This window comes from Lactuca saligna, chromosome 1 (assembly GCF_052625555.1).
Source record: "Lactuca saligna cultivar CGN05327 chromosome 1, ASM5262555v1, whole genome shotgun sequence".
In the NCBI taxonomy this organism is placed as follows: domain Eukaryota; kingdom Viridiplantae; phylum Streptophyta; class Magnoliopsida; order Asterales; family Asteraceae; genus Lactuca; species Lactuca saligna.
In genome coordinates, this window is record NC_136417.1 from 59,399,311 (window position 1) to 59,416,279 (window position 16,969).

Sequence of the window (16,969 nt, forward strand, 5' to 3'; positions counted from 1 at the left end):
CTTTACTACTTATAAAAGAAATCTAACTATTTCTATAAATAGATTGAATATAATAATATTATTTTTTTAAGACGTACAAACGATTAAGCTAATATTACAAACAACCATTAATAAAATAATATTAAATTTGAAATCGTCTAAATTTTTAAACTTAGTGTACAATCACCTATGCATGAATTTTGACTAAGCTATTTAATCCCCAAGTTAAAATCCTTATTTATCTCAAGGAAGCCGATCTGGCCTTCTTTCAGCCAGTTTAATCGGTCAACAACCATAACCGGCTTTTCAATCTCTTTATACATTATCTCCTTCATTCAATGGAAAAACCCTAGCTGTTGGTTTTCTTTAATAGTTTCCGATTTTAGTTTTCATTTAGAACTGATTCTTAATTAAACCCAAAAATTGCAGATGGGTTAATCTGAATCTGTGTTTGAAGGTAAGATATTGTTTGTTTTTTCTTGGGGATTGGGTTTGGGGTTTTTACTCCATCATTTGAATATCGGATATTGGTGTGGGATTTGCAGGTCAGATGTTAGTTTTGTAGATTTTGATCTCATTGTAGCTGATCATGAAATGTTGGTTTCAAGTTCTCTCATTTAAGTCCTTCCGGTAGATGAAATTGCATTAGAACTAGAAAATTAACACAAATGTCAGATAGTTGTTACTCTCTTTATGACTATATCATCGTTTTTTTATATTGTATTCTTTGCAATTGATAATAGAGGTTCTTATTATATTTGAAAATTTCATAGTTAGTTTGATGTTCTTAAAGAAATAAGCAACTAGAGAGCTTGTTAATTTGTTTAGTTCAAGGTATTACTTTCTTTCCTTATCGTTTCTCAATTTGGTTGTGTGTGTTTGTATGAGTCTATGTTTATCTTGCAAATCACCAAGAGTCAATTAGTTGTTTATAAAAATTCCTAGATCATTGTTGTTGCGAGACACTACCTTTTTTCTCCTTCCATGGCTATCTTTGCTTGCTAAACCCACCACCTTTGTTATCGTTCTTTGCACTTCCCCTTTCTGTCTCTCTATCAAAAAGCTACCTCATAGCTTCCACATATTAGTTTCCTCTATGCATCCTTCTAAAATTCCGGTGCTGCTGACCATCGTCCTGTATCTATGCGTATGTCTAACTTTGTGTTTATGTGTGTTTTACAGGACTTGAAATGGATTGATATAAACCAACATCTCAAAGAAATCGTGGGTAAGCTTCTTAAGATCTGAATATGATCTTCTTGTTGGGTTTTTAGAGCTCTTGTAGTTGAATGTTTAGTTTTTTCTTTAAAGTTGCAATATGTAAGTTTTTGTTATTGTTTGGGGTAAACCCATTTGTAAGTTTTGTTTTTGAAAATTGCAATGCATAAGTTTTTGGTTTCATTTATTGTCAGACAACAAAAAAAATTTAACTGACAAAATTTTGTGAATTTGGATTGATTTGTTTCAAATTTTATCATATACATATTTGACTATTGTATCATTCTTATATTTGAAGGTACCATATGAATAATAGTTTCTTCTTTGTTTTGTATGTATCATGTACAAGAACATGGGAGTGTTTTGTTCTTAATATTTTCTATGTAAATGAAAAAAATAAGCTTTATTTATGCATTATACCATTTGTGAATGAAAGTTTTTTTTTTTTTTTGTTAATTCTCATGTGTCTTTCTTTGACATTCGTAATTGGTTTGGTGGGTTCACGTTATGTGGTTATATTTTGGTTTTCGATTTTGTTTTCGGGTTAAGTATTTTGTTAATTAATTTATTAGGAAACTATGATTTCATTTAAGATTAAAAACTTTCTTCCGTCTTTGAGTTCATTCGCATTTATACATTAAAAACTTCGCATTTTCATTCAAATTCTTCGCATCTTGCATCCATCCGTCTTTGAGTTCATTCGCATTTCATCGCATTAACTGAGAAATTAATCAGTTGTCTCATATTCGCATTTCAGTTGTTTGAGAAACCCAGATACGAACCCAAATGCGAAACCCACTGATTTCAAATGCGAACCAACCAAAAATCATCAACCACGTACTTGTGTCACCAAATGCGAACTGAATATCACCATTAAATTCTCCTCGCATTCTATAGATGCGAACACAATCCAGATCTCCGACTCCAAGCTTGCGAAATCAAAATCAATTAACCTCAAACAAATCGTGAACTTCTTATGCGAACTGTTTTGACCCACAAAACCAAATGCGAACTCAATTGATGTCATATGTGAACTGATTTCATATATGCGAACACAATTGATTTCATATGCGAATCCACATCCATCGATATGAAACCAATACCAGTTACAAGCAATTAGTAGCAACCATCGATCCTCTAATTTTCAATTACTCAGCCTTCGCTTTTCATACAACCCGTCGACCCTGAAAAATCGATAAACACCAAATGTCTCATTTTTAGATCGATTTTCTGATTAAATGTCATATTTGAAGAATGATCGATTTTCTGATTAAATGTCATATGTGTGACATTTAATCAGATTACAAAACATGTTTGTTATTAATGGATGAGATAGATTTAATGTATATCATCAGTTTTTTTTTTAAATGACAATTTAAAAAATCCTAATCAGTTTGGATAGAATTTGAAGTGCTTATCTGATAAGCACTATGATAATTTCGAAGTTAGTGTTATCTTTTTCTAATTAATAATGATATAAACTGTAAAGATAATTTCGAAATTAATATGTTGACTAACATTGATCCTTAAAATTTGGGATATGAATGGTTTTGAGCGGGAAAATATTGACACCTGGGTAACCCTCTACAATAAATACCTATGGATTGTGTGACATTGGTTGCCTTTTAAAAGACATAAAAACAAGGCATGCATTTATACCCCAGAAAATAATAATGTAATAGCAAAGGAAAAACAACACCATAAAAACATGTTACTTATTTGAAACAATCCAAAAAAAAGACAACCATAAAAATTCCAACATCAAATAAATCTACTAAAAAAACTTAGGTGTTAACAACTGCATCTTCATCATCCTGAGATGGCTGGTTTTCAGCTGCAACAGTAATCAAACCACTCCTGACAAAAAAATAAAATTTAAGGCATTCATAAGTTTCTTGATCCTTGAAATATATAAAAAAAAAACAGTTTTTCATGATCGTTTGTAAAACAAAGTACAAATGATCTTACCCGACATCAACAGGAAATTCACCATCTTCTTCATCACGAAGCCTATAACATCTGTTTCGGCTTTGAACTTTGACACGGGGTCTCTTCAGTGGTGGTGACAAAGTTTTTGGTTTTGTTGAATCTAATGTGTCAGACTTTTCCACAGCTTCATCATCCAGCTTTTCATCTTCAGAACTTAGAATATCAATAACCTCATCCCAATTCCAATTTAGCAATGCCCATTCCCTTTTCTTTTCTTTCTCATGTTTCTCATGCATACAAAGTTGAAGGATGATTTGATCACATTCCTGCTTATTTACAATGCTACTTGAGTTCGACATTATGGCCGTTTTTCTATATCAAAAGTAGTATTAGTTACAACGTAACAATTAAATCAAAAGAGAAAACAAAAAATATGTGAACATACCTTCTTCCCAGGTGGAAGAATCAAGTCATTATCGAATTTCAGAGAAGCAAACATAGGTATTTATTGTAGAGGGTTACCCAGGTGTCAATATTTTCCCGCTCAAAACCATTCATATCCCAAATTTTAAGGATCAATGTTAGTCAACATATTAATTTCGAAATTATCTTTACAGTTTATATCATTATTAATTAGAAAAAGATAACACTAACTTCGAAATTATCATAGTGCTTATCAGATAAGCACTTCAAATTCTATCCAAACTGATTAGGATTTTTTAAATTGTCATTTAAAAAAAAAAACTGATGATATACATTAAATCTATCTCATCCATTAATAACAAACATGTTTTGTAATCTGTACATATATACGTATTTAAGATTACGAATCTTGCTTCCATACTTTACCATCAAACCATTTGTTCCATTGATTTCATAAAACCATCTGTTCTATATGCTATATCAGAATCAAACAGGTATTGAACTTTTACTTTATTTCATAGTACAAGCAATATGTATTAGAAAAACCATCAAGTATAGCAATTATTAACTGAAGTGTTTTTCAGTTGAAATGGATATTTATCATACTACTGTTAATGAATTTTCTGCTTTGGGGCAAATATATGAATGGTGGAACATTACAAGTGTTAGAGTATTGTATGTTTGGGAGGACATGGAAAACAACAGGATGCTCTTGTGGATGATAGATCGCCAGGTAAGGTTTTTTTCCAATTAAAATATTCAACTTCTATTAAAAGTTTAATTTTGTAAATAATACCATTACCATTTTGTTATTTACACCAGAGAGAAAAAATATTAGCAATCATACCTCGCCATTTAGTGCCCGGATATCGAAACATGAATCTGAAAGGAAATGTATTCTCTGTGCAACATTTCCAAGTTGATGAATACCATTTGGACAATCCAATGTACCAACAGTACAAAATCTGCACCAGTGATAAGGCGATAATGATAAACCATGCCACAAATTTTACTCAGTTAGCAAGCGATTTTGCCAGTGGATATCCACTTTATCCAATTGTGTCTACTGTCACAACTGTTGCACAAGATCATACAAATAAAAGAAGGCTTGTTGGTATATTTATATCTTTTCTTTAATCATTTTTATATCATCTACTATAAATTTAACAAGAAAATATGTTTTTTAGATGTGGTTGGAAGAATAGTATGGGGAAATCGAATCAGACAGCTGCGATCATTTGAGTTAATTCTCCAAGATGAGACGTAAGTATATATGTATTCAAAAAACACTTAAAACAACATAGTTTTTTATTAAATTTATTATCATTCATTATAAGAGTTTAAACAGCATTACCTTTTAATAGGGGGAACGTAACAAAGTTATTGTTGTATAACGTACCAGCAAACCTTATGATTAAGGTTATTGTTGCAACATACAACAAATCCATACTCTATGTTTCTTGCATGAAGCTGGTCCACAACAATTTGGGTCAGTTAAAAAATATGATCAGTATATAATTTATATTAATATCAACATATTCCAAATTGTAAATACATATTATTAAATTTTATGCCACATGTTTCATGTTTTTGCAGGTAATTTATTGGTTTCTACTGTTTTAACCGACTTTGATGTTGAACCACAAATGTATGAAGCTGATAGGATTAGAGCTAGATATTGATGAGAGTATTAGAAAAAGATTTTCTTGAAAACTTTTTTAATTCCCGTGTTTTCAATTCAGTTGTGGAACTTTTAACACATATGGTTTTACCACATTATATCTTTTATCAGTTTTAAGTTTTATTATTGGTTTTGTTAATTTGTTAACTTTTCATTCGTGAATGTGGTGTTTTTATTTTCTTTTTGACTTACTATATATATATATATATATATATATATATATATATATATATATATATATATATATATATATATATATATATATATAATTGCTTGTAACTGGTATTGGTTTCATATCGATGGATGTGGATTCGCATATGAAATCAATTGTGTTCGCATATATGAAATCAGTTCGCATATGACATCAATTGAGTTCGCATTTGGTTTTGTGGGTCAAAACAGTTCGCATAAGAAGTTCACGATTTGTTTGAGGTTAATTGATTTTGATTTCGCAAGCTTGGAGTCGGAGATCTGGATTGTGTTCGCATCTATGGAATGCGAGGAGAATTTAATGGTGATATTCAGTTCGCATTTGGTGACACAAGTACGTGGTTGATGATTTTTGGTTGGTTCGCATTTGAAATCAGTGGGTTTCGCATTTGGGTTCGTATCTGGGTTTCTCAAACAACTGAAATGCGAATATGAGACAACTGATTAATTTCTCAGTTAATGCGATGAAATGCGAATGAACTCAAAGACGGATGGATGCAAGATGCGAAGAATTTGAATGAAAATGCGAAGTTTTTAATGTATAAATGCGAATTGGGGAAGAAAGTTAGAGTTTCGCATTTGGCACCTGATCTTTTCAAGAAATAATATAAGTGGTCCAACTTCGCAAAATGGGGTCATAAAAAGACAAGTGCAGAATTTTCATTTCGCATCCCTGTAGTTGGACCACTTATATTATTTCTTGAAAAGATCAGGGGCCAAATGCGAAACTCTTAGCTTTCTTCCCCAATTCGCATTTATACATTAAAAACTTCGCATTTTCATTCAAGTTCTTCGCATCTTGCATCCATCCGTCTTTGAGTTCATTCGCATTTCATCGCATTAACTGAGAAATTAATCAGTTGTCTCATATTCGCATTTCAGTTGTTTGAGAAACCCAGATACGAACCCAAATGCGAAACCCACTGATTTCAAATGCGAACCAACCAAAAATCATCAACCACGTACTTGTGTCACCAAATGCGAACTGAATATCACCATTAAATTCTCCTCGCATTCCATAGATGCGAACACAATCCAGATCTCCGACTCCAAGCTTGCGAAATCAAAATCAATTAACCTCAAACAAATCGTGAACTTCTTATGCGAACTGTTTTGACCCACAAAACCAAATGCGAACTCAATTCATGCAATTCCTATTTTTTTTTTTTTAAGAATCTACAAAAATAATAATTAAAATTGAATTACATGTAAAACCAATTCAAAACAAAAAATCTTATTTTGTTTCCCGGTATAATTTTGAATACTTTTCAACTAATAAGATAAAAGTAAATCAAAATGGATTACGAATTTTCAAATTTTATTATAAATATACACATAAGTATGAACTATATGTAATCCTTTCATAACAAACTTTTAACCTATATATATATATATATATACATATAGAGAGAGAGAGAGAGAGAGAGAGAGAGAGAGATATTTGCGCAGTAGATGAACCATAGGCGCCAATTGCAAACATATTCTATAATTATAATTTAACATATAAGAAGGCTTCATCGGTTCTACAGTCTGCTACTGCGTATGTTTACTATTTACGATTTTTACTTTCTCGATTATACACCATTCACACTCACTTTGTGTTCCTTTGTACATGCATAAACTACATATATTCTATCGGCTTCACAAAAACCATCTGCTCTATCGGATTCATCAAAATCAAACAGGTATGTGTATTTAACTTTAAATTATCTCTTATTCAAGTACTATATGATGAAAAAGTCTACTATTTATAGTATTTTTTTAGTTAGATGCAACGTGTTTCAAAGTAACTAGCTTCACCTAAGAAAAGAAGTATCATCAAACCAATATATGTCGGCAACTCAAGCATCATCTCCTTATAGACCATTCACATTACCAGAAACACATAAATAAAATCTGGTTTTGATGTAAACTATTATAACAAAAACAAATGGTAATAAATTTCGTATTTGAATAATCATACTTTTTGATTTGTTATGTATAAAATAAAGTATACATTTTTTTGTGTGTTTTACAGTTTGCAATGAGGTTTGACGGTAAAGAAAATAAACATAATAATGTTATCCAAATTGATGCAGAAAATACAAAAGGTATATCACATATTTACAATCATTATTAGTATATCATCGTTATACATTATTCATTTAAAAAAATATTGCAGAAAAACGAAAAGCATATAATAAGGCATGTTACGAACGACGAAAGGAGAAAAACAAAATGAGACGAATAGCTAATGGGGAAGGAAATAGTCAAAACGCAACATTTTTGTCAAATGTGCCAACAGTAAATAGGAATCTGGTGGATATTACCAATGCATCTCCTACATGTGTAATGGATTTTGGTCAAAAAAAGTTGATTTATAATAGAAACCCTTATCAACGTCAGACGGAACCAACCATAACAAAACCAGGTAACTATGTCTGAAGTTATCATATTACAATCTAAGTAGTACAACATTACATTTAACCATAATCTTTCATAATTTACATTCTTAATGAGAAATTTTTGTTTATACGTAGGTATTCAAAGTCAGCCTGACGTAATACTACCTCCACGCGATGAATTGATAACTCAAATTTCAACATCAATAGGTCAGTATTTGATTTTTACCGAAAAATATCATATATATTGGCTAATAATTATGTGTAATTATTTTAATTTTATTTATATTACATTTAACTAATGAATAAAATGTCTACAGATCCACAAGGTTGTATCCATGGCAATGTCACTCCATCAGTACAAAATGGTAGCATCTCGGATGATCCATATAGTTTTGTTTTCGCCGGTATCCGTAAAAAACATCGTGTGGTGAAGTTCAATGATATATGTAGTTATTGTGGGGCAAAACGACTACAATTTGAATCTGCTGGCTTTTGTTGCATGAGTGGAAAGACAAAGTTGGCAGACTCATCTATTCCTGACGAATTACACAATCTTTTCACCTCAGAAACAAAATTAGGCAAATTGTTTAGAAAGAATATACGTGCATACAACACCAACTATTCATTTGCATCAATGGGCGTAGAAGTGGATGAATCGATGGCCAATATGACATCTGGGGTATACACTTTTTGTGTGAATGGAGGGATATACCATAGAATCGATCAGTTAGTTCCAAGGAAAAAGGATGAACCTAAGTTCTTACAATTGTATTTTTACGATGTTGAAGCTGAGATGTCAAATAGACTCGAATGGAAGAATCTTGCTAAACCAATTGTTGAAATTTTGACTCGCGTTCTTGCTACAAACCCATACGTTGCAATATTTCGTAGCCTTGCTGATCTAGGACCGCTCGACAATTACAGAATCACTTTAAATGCATCAGTAGAACTAGACCAAAGGGTGTACAACCGGCCAACCACATCCGAGGTTTGAAATTAATTATGTACATATGTTTTTGAGAAAAAAGATGTTTCATGTATTAAATATAACTATGCAAATTACGTACCAGTTTTAATCATATTTTTTCTATTGTATAATTTCACAGGTTGCTGGTATTTGGATTGAAGGCAATGACAACATAACCGCATATAAAAGAAGTATTATAGTATATGGAAGGTCCGACAAACCAAAAACAATTCAATCTTATTGGGGATGTTATGACCCATTGTGTTATCCTTTATTCTTTCCAAATGGTGAGCCTGGATGGCATTCTAACATACTAAGGCAAGGGGTTTCATTCAATGAGATGGTTAATGACGACCAAATCTTCGATGAAGATCTAGAAGGTACGCATAGCCACAATTTTAATATTGTTAAATTTTACAAATGTAAAAATTGATATAATTTATTCAATTTAATCATTATGTAGAGACTGATATAAGAACGGGTAGGAAAACTGTAACTATGCGGGAGTACTACTGTTACAAGTTGCAGATTCGATCAAACTTGAACGTAATTATGTTAGGAGGGAGATTATTACAACAATTTGTGGTAGATATCTACATCAAGATTGAGACTTCGCGTTTGGAATTTTGTAGAAAAAACCAATCTACAATAAGAGCGGAGTTATACCAAGGTGTTGTGGATTGTGTCAATGCCGGTGAGGTACAAGCAAGTATGATTGGGCAACGTGTTGTTTTGCCAGCAAGTTTCATCGGAGGTCCTCGTGACATGCGACGACGATTTCTCGATGCTATGGCTTTAGTTCAAGATGGAGGGAAACCTGATATATTCCTTACAATAACGTGCAATCCGAATTGGCCTGAAATCCAAAATGAGTTACTTCATTTTCAAACAGCACAAGATAGACTAGATCTGGTTGCAAGAGTTTTTCGTGCTAAGTTACATGACCTTAAGGAACAACTCTTGAAGAGGCACGTCCTTGGTGTGGTGAGTGCATATGTTTATGTAATAGAGTTCCAGAAACGTGGTTTACCACATGCTCATTTTCTCTTAATAATGAAACCTGAATGGAAGCTCACCAATACAGACCATTATGACAAGTATGTGTGTGCCGAAATTCCAAACCCGACAAAGTATCCTATACTACACGATCTGGTCAAATCACACATGATACATGGTCCTTGTGGTACATTAAACAAAAAATGTTCTTGTATGCAAGGTGATCCACCAACCTGTCGTTTTAGATACCCTCGACAATTCAACGAAGCCACAACACAAGGAAAGGACACATATCCGGTTTATCGAAGGAGAGATAATGGAATTGCTGTGAATAAACAAGGTATTATGATGGATAATAGATGGGTTGTCCCATATAACCCAAAGTTGTTGATGATGTTCAACTGCCATCTAAATGTTGAGGTTTGCTCGAGTATAACATCAGTGAAATACATCTTTAAGTATATTTACAAGGGTCATGACAAGCAAGTTATCCATATTGATCCAGATGCACAACCTGTTGTTATCAATAAGATAAAACGTTTTCAGGATGCACGATACGTCTCCGCTCCAGAAGCAGTATGGCGAATTTTTAGCTTTTCTCTTAATCAAATCCACCCTAATGTGATCACTTTGCAATTGCATCTTCCAAACCAACAGTTGGTTAGGTTCACTGATGATGATGCAATGAAATCAGTTGTTGAGAGGGAGAAAGATAAGAGATCAATGTTGACTGCATTTTTCAAGATGAATAAAGATAACGTTAATGCAAGAGAATATTTATACAAAGATTTTCCCAAACACTTCACATGGAATAAAGAATCGCGTCTATGGAATCCTCGAAAAGTATCACGAGCAGTTGGTCGTTTGGTTTCTGCAAATCCTGCTGAAGGTGAGCGATACTATCTACGTGTGTTATTATGTCATGTTAGGGGTCCTACATGTTTTGAAGATCTGTACACAGTCGATAACGTAAGACATCCCACATTTCGAAAAGCGGCTCTTGAAAGAGGGTTAATAGAGACAGATGATAGTTTATCGCAGTGTCTTGTAGAGGCCTCCTTGTTTCAGTTTCCAAATGCTCTCAGAAGGTTGTTTGCAACGATATTAGTTTTTTGTGATCCTGGAGATGTTCGCAAGATATGGAATTCCCACTACAATTCTCTCTCCGAAGATTATAGTAGACAATACGATAATGTCAATCGAGTACAAAATATGGTCCTTACAGACATAAGCGTATTCCTACAGTCTATGGGTAACAAGCTTGATAACTTTGATCTCCCGACTGTAAACACCGATTTGAATTTTCAGTCTGGAGTTTTTCGAGAGGTACAAGAAGAATGCTCTATAATTGTGGAAGATGACCATTTGCGTGCCAAAGAGTTTCTCAATCCTGAACAAAAATATGCATATGATGAGATCATGAGGCATGTGTGTACTGATTGTACAGGAGTGTTCTTCATAGATGGTCCTGGCGGAACAGGAAAAACATATCTGTACAAAGCTTTACTTGCTAATATACGCAAACTTGGTCATATTGCACTCGCCACAGCTTCATCGGGTGTTGCGGCTAATAACATGCCTGGGGGGAGAACAGCTCACTCGCGTTTCAAACTTCCTCTAACTCCAGATAATAACTCATTCTGTAGAATCCAAAAACAAAGCGGTACCGCTCAACTACTTCGGCTTGCAAAAATAATCATATGGGATGAGGCATCGATGGCAAAGCGACAGGTGGTGGAGGCGTTTGATCGGACAATGCAAGATATCACTGGGGTGGCACTCCCTTTTGGTGGAAAGATAATGGTTCTGGGAGGCGATTTTAGACAAGTATTGCCAGTCGTAAGACGTGGGACACGAGCACAAATTGTAGACTCTAGCCTACGAATGTCGCCTCTTTGGTCTTCGATTATAAAGTTGCGGTTAACAATAAATATGAGAGCACTTACTGATCCATGGTTCTCAAACTTTCTATTACGGGTTGGTGATGGTGTTGAAGAAACAGTGGACGGAAGTTTTATTCGCATCCCTGATGATATGGTCATTCCATACACTGATAAAGAAAAATCATTAGATTCTTTGATTGATGCAGTGTTTCCCTCATTGGAATTTAATAGGTCTGAATCAGATTATATCATATCGCGGGCAATATTATCTACAAAAAATGATAGTGTCGATGCGATTAACGATTACATGATCGATCGATTTCAAGGAGAAGAGAGAATTTACTATAGTGTCGATGAAGCCATAGATGATAAAAATGGCTTCTATCCGTTGGAATTCTTAAACTCGATCAGTGTTAGTGGTTTACCTCCGCATTACCTTCGATTAAAAGTTGGATGTCCGATAATACTGTTACGGAATATTGACCCAGCAAATGGGTTGTGTAATGGCACCCGATTGATATGTAGAAGCTTTCAGCAAAATGTTATTGATGCAGAAATAGCTGTTGGTCAACATGCAGGAACAAGGATATTTTTGCCTAAGATTCCTTTATGTCCATCTGATGATGATATGTTCCCATTCAAGCTAAAGAGGAAACAGTTTCCTATTCGATTGTGCTTTGCAATGACAATCAATAAAGCTCAGGGACAAACAATTCCATATGTAGGTATCTATCTTCCAGAACCAGTATTCTCGCATGGACAACTTTATGTTGCATTGTCCAGAGGGGTTTCACGTTGCAATACAAAAGTATTAGTACAGCCTAACGAAAATTCAAAAGGTGATGGGGTTTATACAGCAAATGTGGTGTATAAAGAAGTATTGCACGATTAATATTTTGTATTGTCTTGACTGGTTGCTTTTTATTGGTTATTTGATGCATGATGTAACAAATAACACCATAGTTTGATTATATTGTCTTCAACATGTACTTTTTTTTAACATAACAATTTTGTAATGGAAACATATCACCGAAAGAACTCACGTGCCCCGCCGCTTTGCGCGGGTAGACGGTTAGGATATATATATATATATATATATATATATATATATATATATATATATATATATATATATATATATATATATATATATATATATATATATATATGGTAAAGAAGTCAAAAAACTGTGTACTATTGAGCCTATGGCAGTGAAAGCAGTATTCATGTTTTTATAAAACTTAAAAGAACAAGAATTTGGAACATATATGATGCATATAGAGACAAGAGATGGCATCATTAAAAGAAGATAGTGTGTGGCTAGAAATGTGCTTCCTTTAAAACCTAAATAAATTGACCACAAACCCAAGATATATACATCAGCTTGACCTACATGAGCCAGTGATTTTGTGACTACACCAAACTAGCAAATACTAAAAAAATTTCCATGATGCGATTACAGAACCACAAGGTGCCTCCCTGTGAAATTACTTTTCAAATGTCATTACAGATGAATGGATATGTTTACACTTTTTAGGTCAAACCTTAGACTTTCAAATTCGAAATTAACCTGGATGATCTACCAAAATATAACCTAAAACTAGTTTATGAGAGTAGGAATTTCATAAACTTAACCTTTTCAGTGCGACAATTTGGTTGACAGTTGTGATTTATAAAACGACCCAAGTTTCCTTTAGCACAAGCATCTATAACATGAAAATAAAAACAATAAAAAAGAAACCATGTGAATATACCTTTATGATAGGAATCACAAGCGCCACTAGTTATATTTTCAGTTTTTTTATTGTTTTTAAGCTATCCAATTTTATTTATTATATTAAGAAACCTATATTAGTTGTTGGGTGATTTAACGGATGTATGAGTTGCAACCGAATGACAACTAAAACTCCAGCTTCTTCACAAGCTGCAAAGTGCTAAAGCAGACAAAACATAATTAATAATCAGATTCAAGTATATGCTATGAGTAAGTAATAAAGTACATATAACACAATAAAGTATGATTAAGGTACCTATGACTTTAAATATTATTTACGTTATTCTTCTTCTAAAAGTATGGAGCCAAATATTTTATGTTATTCTTCCATTATTTTATTATTATTATTTTTATTGGAGGGTTTTTTAGACATTTGAAGTACCTAGAATCCGGATAGTCCCTTTTAATCGGGAGTGGAAATAGTTTTGCCCTTTACCAAATTATAGGATAACAATATTAGTTATTTACAAAAACAGTTAAATAACAAAAAATGATTAGTATAATTTTTATATACCTTTACAATAAAAATATTACATGAGGAGACCTCTTCCCAATACTTTTTGTGCCCACTGTCAAGATACAACACATCTGAATAACCTTTTGCTTTTGCTGCACCTTTAAAACCTACACACATTATTTTATATAAAAACATTAGAAATCTTTTTATATACGATATTTAGGGGTTTTTTCTTTTTACTTTCCGAGCTTAATGTGTTAAACACTCAATCTGTAAGATTTATCTTGGTTTTAAATAGCTTAAAGCGCCCCAAAGCGCTTTAGGCTTTGGGAGCAAAAGCGCTAATCCTTAATTAATCATAAAAACTAAGAATTAGCAAGAACACCTATCCCGGATTCAAGACTAAACAATGATCTACCAAGTTTTTTCCTCCTACAAACAATTGGTATAAAAACCGTTAGAATCCCATTGAGAGCTTAATGAGAAAATATATATTATGACACTTAATTGTTACCCTTGTAAAAGATATATTCATCAGAGATTGACTTTCCAACAAAGTCAAACAACTTCTGAGCATTTCTATTAAGGCGAACTTCATCATGAGCTTGTTGTAGCCAGAAGATTCCGGAACCTTTTCTACCATGCTTCCAGTGATGCATTCCAGCAATCTGTTAATAAATCATTTATAGAAAACATTGATTTAATAAAATTACCTTCGTATCATTTGGACTTACACTATCAAGACTATATAAACGACATATCTCAATATTCTGTTTGCAGTACAAAAGTAATTGAACATTATGTCTTTCTTCTTTTAAAAAAATTTCTACTTGAATATTGTCAGGTGTCAGTAACTCTGTAGCATGAGCAATCATCCTATTATCACAAAAAAATATTATTATAAAATATTAAAAGTTATGTGATTAAAAATTACAGATTCGCTCACCAGTGACCAAATGATTTTAAGCACTCTGCCAATATAACCTAAAAAAAGTAACAAATTAGAGATCTCGTTAATAATAATTTGTTGAAGTATATGAGATGAGGTGGTTGAACCCCACTTTGCAAGCCCAAAATCGGAGAGCTGAATCAACAAAAATTGTTTATAAAGTTTAGTCATTTACTAAAATTAAATAAATGATTAATAAATAGTAAATCACCTGTGGTTCAAAATCATCATAGAGTAAATCACCTGTGTTTCAAAATCATCAGAGAGTAAAATATACAGTTGATGTGTAGATAAAAAAAAGTGCCTCAGCTACACCTAGAGCACCTTTATACCTTTCAGACCATCCAAATGCAAGATATTTCTGGTTGCCTAAAAGATAATATTATGAAATAAGAAAAATGAAAAAACATGATTCCAAGTGTATGAGATTTGTGTTGTTTTTAAATGTAAAGGAACATACTGTGTAAATTGTCTTCAAGGCTTCCTCTTGATAGGAAATCATAAACTAAGAGGAGATTGTTGTCTTCAAAGCAAAACCCAAAAAGGGAAATGATATTTTGATGATTCAGAGCAATAATAATCTCAATTTCTAACACAAATTCTTTCAAGACATCTTCAGATGATTTCAAGATTTTAAAAGCTATTTCCTTCCCATCATGTTCTCTGAAAAGATTTTAACAGCTATTTCAAAAAGGGAAGACATCCTTTGTAAACCTTACTATTCCCTCATTTTCCTATCATGTTCTCTGAAAAGGTTCAAGAAAAGTAAATCAGCAATGATAATCTACATAAATATTATTTCGAGATAACAAATAGAACACAAACCAGGTTTGAAGTTTGATGTTGCTGATAGAAGCTCTTGATACTGAAACAATCTACAAGTGGCTGAGTATTTTTCATGAAGACCCTCTAATTCTTTTGGTAAAAGAATTGAATCATAATATGGGGAAGAAGATGGATCAGATTGAAATTCATCATCACCCACACAAACAATTGCTCCATTTTCTGGTATTCCGTCATTTTGGTCATAATTTTGGGAATCTGAGTTTGTGATTTCAAAGCAATGTCTAGTGGGAAGCCTCATATCCCACTGAACCATAGAGATCTGGTGGACACGTGATTTATCAGATGAAATGTACTCACCGGCTCCCCTAAATAAATAAATAAACCTAAATTTAACAAAAGTTTGACCTAAATCACAAAAAAGAGAGAGCAGGTTTTCCACAAGGTACATAATCGCATAGCCCTTACTCGAAATATCAAATACTCTTGAATCATCGAGATTGGGATTCAGTAAATTACACAAAAACGAAATAAACACGATATATCTCAAGAAAAGTTGTAATCATTCAAGAAAATAAAATTTTAAGTGGCAATTAAATCTATTAGGTAATATTTAGGAACGAAACTAACCGCGATAATGAACCAGAGATCGAGAGGCCATTGACTCGAAATTAGGTTTTTGCTTCCGAAATTAGGTTTTTGGTCCAGAGCCACTCGTACTTCCTCCTCCGAGTTCTGTACCAGAATATACACACATGGACTCGAAATTAGGTTTTTGCTCGCGGCGATAGTCACAGAGCGCCGGAATCTGATTGTTGTCGGAAAGTTATATAAGGATTTTGTAAGGTTTAACAGTGAGGACAGTGTGAGAGAGAAATGGTGATGATGGATGAAGTGTTAGTCGATAAGGCCGATACGTCGTCGTCGTGCAGGCCTGAAGAGTCGGTGTAGGTTGGAGGTAGTGGAGATGGGTGAGGGGTGGAGACGAAGGAAAGGAGATATTAGAGAACAGATCATCGAAACAAACGTAGGAGAAGAAAGCGGCGTTTAATATGTTTGGGGATTTCATTTTCCCTCTCAAAAGAGAGACGCGCGTTTCTTAAAAAATATAAAACGACATTCACTGAGGACGCATATTTTATATAAAGTGCCCTCCGTGTTTTTTATTTTTTTTACATGAGACACTAATTTAAGGGCACGCAATAATGCGTGATCTAAATCCTTAAATTTTTTGAACAGATGACACATTGTTAGTATCACTCTCTTTTGCGTAACATAAATCAATGAGTGTCGTGGTTTGCGCGTCATAAAAAGCTCTTTTTCTTGTAGTGTCTGT

At 33.2% G+C, this 16,969-nt stretch overlaps 3 protein-coding genes and 3 long non-coding RNA genes across 8 annotated transcripts; 3 read left to right on the forward strand and 3 right to left on the reverse strand.

Moving 5' to 3' along the window:
* The first annotated feature begins 412 nt into the window (after positions 1-412).
* LOC144998563 (uncharacterized) lies at positions 413-1,380 on the forward strand. Its single transcript, XR_013660367.1, has 2 exons — positions 413-524; positions 1,162-1,380. It is a non-coding gene; the product is annotated as an uncharacterized LOC144998563 (long non-coding RNA).
* Positions 1,381-2,726: 1,346 nt separating this feature from the next.
* LOC144998568 (uncharacterized) lies at positions 2,727-4,049 on the reverse strand. 2 transcript variants are annotated; one of them, XM_078958317.1, is made up of 3 exons: positions 3,572-4,049; positions 3,166-3,452; positions 2,727-3,054 (listed from the first exon to the last, which is right to left on the reverse strand). In XM_078958317.1, the coding sequence occupies exons 1-3, from the start codon at positions 3,623-3,625 to the stop codon at positions 2,982-2,984; spliced, it is 414 nt and encodes a 137-aa protein (XP_078814443.1). In that variant the 5' UTR covers positions 3,626-4,049; the 3' UTR covers positions 2,727-2,981. The 2 variants fall into 2 exon arrangements, with proteins under 2 accessions (XP_078814443.1, XP_078814449.1); XM_078958323.1 differs by having other exon boundaries at positions 2,730-3,054; positions 3,166-3,498.
* A 487-nt stretch (positions 4,050-4,536) lies between these two features.
* LOC145006884 (uncharacterized) lies at positions 4,537-5,334 on the forward strand. The gene is made up of 4 exons (XM_078965908.1): positions 4,537-4,663; positions 4,737-4,812; positions 4,914-5,038; positions 5,146-5,334. The coding sequence occupies exons 1-4, from the start codon at positions 4,537-4,539 to the stop codon at positions 5,229-5,231; spliced, it is 414 nt and encodes a 137-aa protein (XP_078822034.1). The 3' UTR covers positions 5,232-5,334.
* Positions 5,335-7,370: 2,036 nt separating this feature from the next.
* On the forward strand, positions 7,371-12,230 carry LOC145006888 (uncharacterized). The gene is made up of 8 exons (XM_078965913.1): positions 7,371-7,385; positions 7,458-7,530; positions 7,602-7,850; positions 7,960-8,031; positions 8,142-8,812; positions 8,931-9,171; positions 9,255-12,118; positions 12,225-12,230. Exons 1-8 carry the CDS (start codon positions 7,371-7,373, stop codon positions 12,228-12,230), a joined length of 4,191 nt encoding a protein of 1,396 aa, XP_078822039.1.
* A 602-nt stretch (positions 12,231-12,832) lies between these two features.
* Positions 12,833-15,049, reverse strand: LOC144998586 (uncharacterized). Its single transcript, XR_013660374.1, has 3 exons — positions 14,416-15,049; positions 14,287-14,333; positions 12,833-14,068 (listed from the first exon to the last, which is right to left on the reverse strand). It is a non-coding gene; the product is annotated as an uncharacterized LOC144998586 (long non-coding RNA).
* A 12-nt stretch (positions 15,050-15,061) lies between these two features.
* LOC144998594 (uncharacterized) lies at positions 15,062-16,613 on the reverse strand. 2 transcript variants are annotated; one of them, XR_013660377.1, is made up of 5 exons: positions 16,264-16,613; positions 15,676-16,001; positions 15,311-15,596; positions 15,183-15,219; positions 15,062-15,093 (listed from the first exon to the last, which is right to left on the reverse strand). It is a non-coding gene; the product is annotated as an uncharacterized LOC144998594 (long non-coding RNA). The 2 variants fall into 2 exon arrangements; XR_013660376.1 differs by having other exon boundaries at positions 15,066-15,219.
* Between the last annotated feature and the right edge of the window lie 356 nt (positions 16,614-16,969).

What these genes read in the sequence shown, in the direction of transcription:
- LOC144998568 (XM_078958317.1), bottom strand. Translation starts at nt 3,625, where the DNA reads ATGTTTGCTTCTCTGAAATTCGATAATGACTTGATTCTTCCACCTGGG. An exon ending in TTCTTCCACCTGGGAAGAAG is followed by an intron (nt 3,453 to 3,571) that starts GTATGTTCACAT and finishes GTAAATAAGCAG; the next exon opens with GAATGTGATCAAATCATCCT. An exon ending in GAATTTCCTGTTGATGTCGG is followed by an intron (nt 3,055 to 3,165) that starts GTAAGATCATTT and finishes TTTTTTTGTCAG; the next exon opens with GAGTGGTTTGATTACTGTTG.
- LOC145006884 (XM_078965908.1), top strand. Translation starts at nt 4,537, where the DNA reads ATGATAAACCATGCCACAAATTTTACTCAGTTAGCAAGCGATTTTGCC. An exon ending in AAATAAAAGAAGGCTTGTTG is followed by an intron (nt 4,664 to 4,736) that starts GTATATTTATAT and finishes TATGTTTTTTAG; the next exon opens with ATGTGGTTGGAAGAATAGTA. An exon ending in GCTGGTCCACAACAATTTGG is followed by an intron (nt 5,039 to 5,145) that starts GTCAGTTAAAAA and finishes ATGTTTTTGCAG; the next exon opens with GTAATTTATTGGTTTCTACT.
- LOC145006888 (XM_078965913.1), top strand. An exon ending in ACCAACCATAACAAAACCAG is followed by an intron (nt 7,851 to 7,959) that starts GTAACTATGTCT and finishes GTTTATACGTAG; the next exon opens with GTATTCAAAGTCAGCCTGAC. An exon ending in CTTCGATGAAGATCTAGAAG is followed by an intron (nt 9,172 to 9,254) that starts GTACGCATAGCC and finishes ATCATTATGTAG; the next exon opens with AGACTGATATAAGAACGGGT.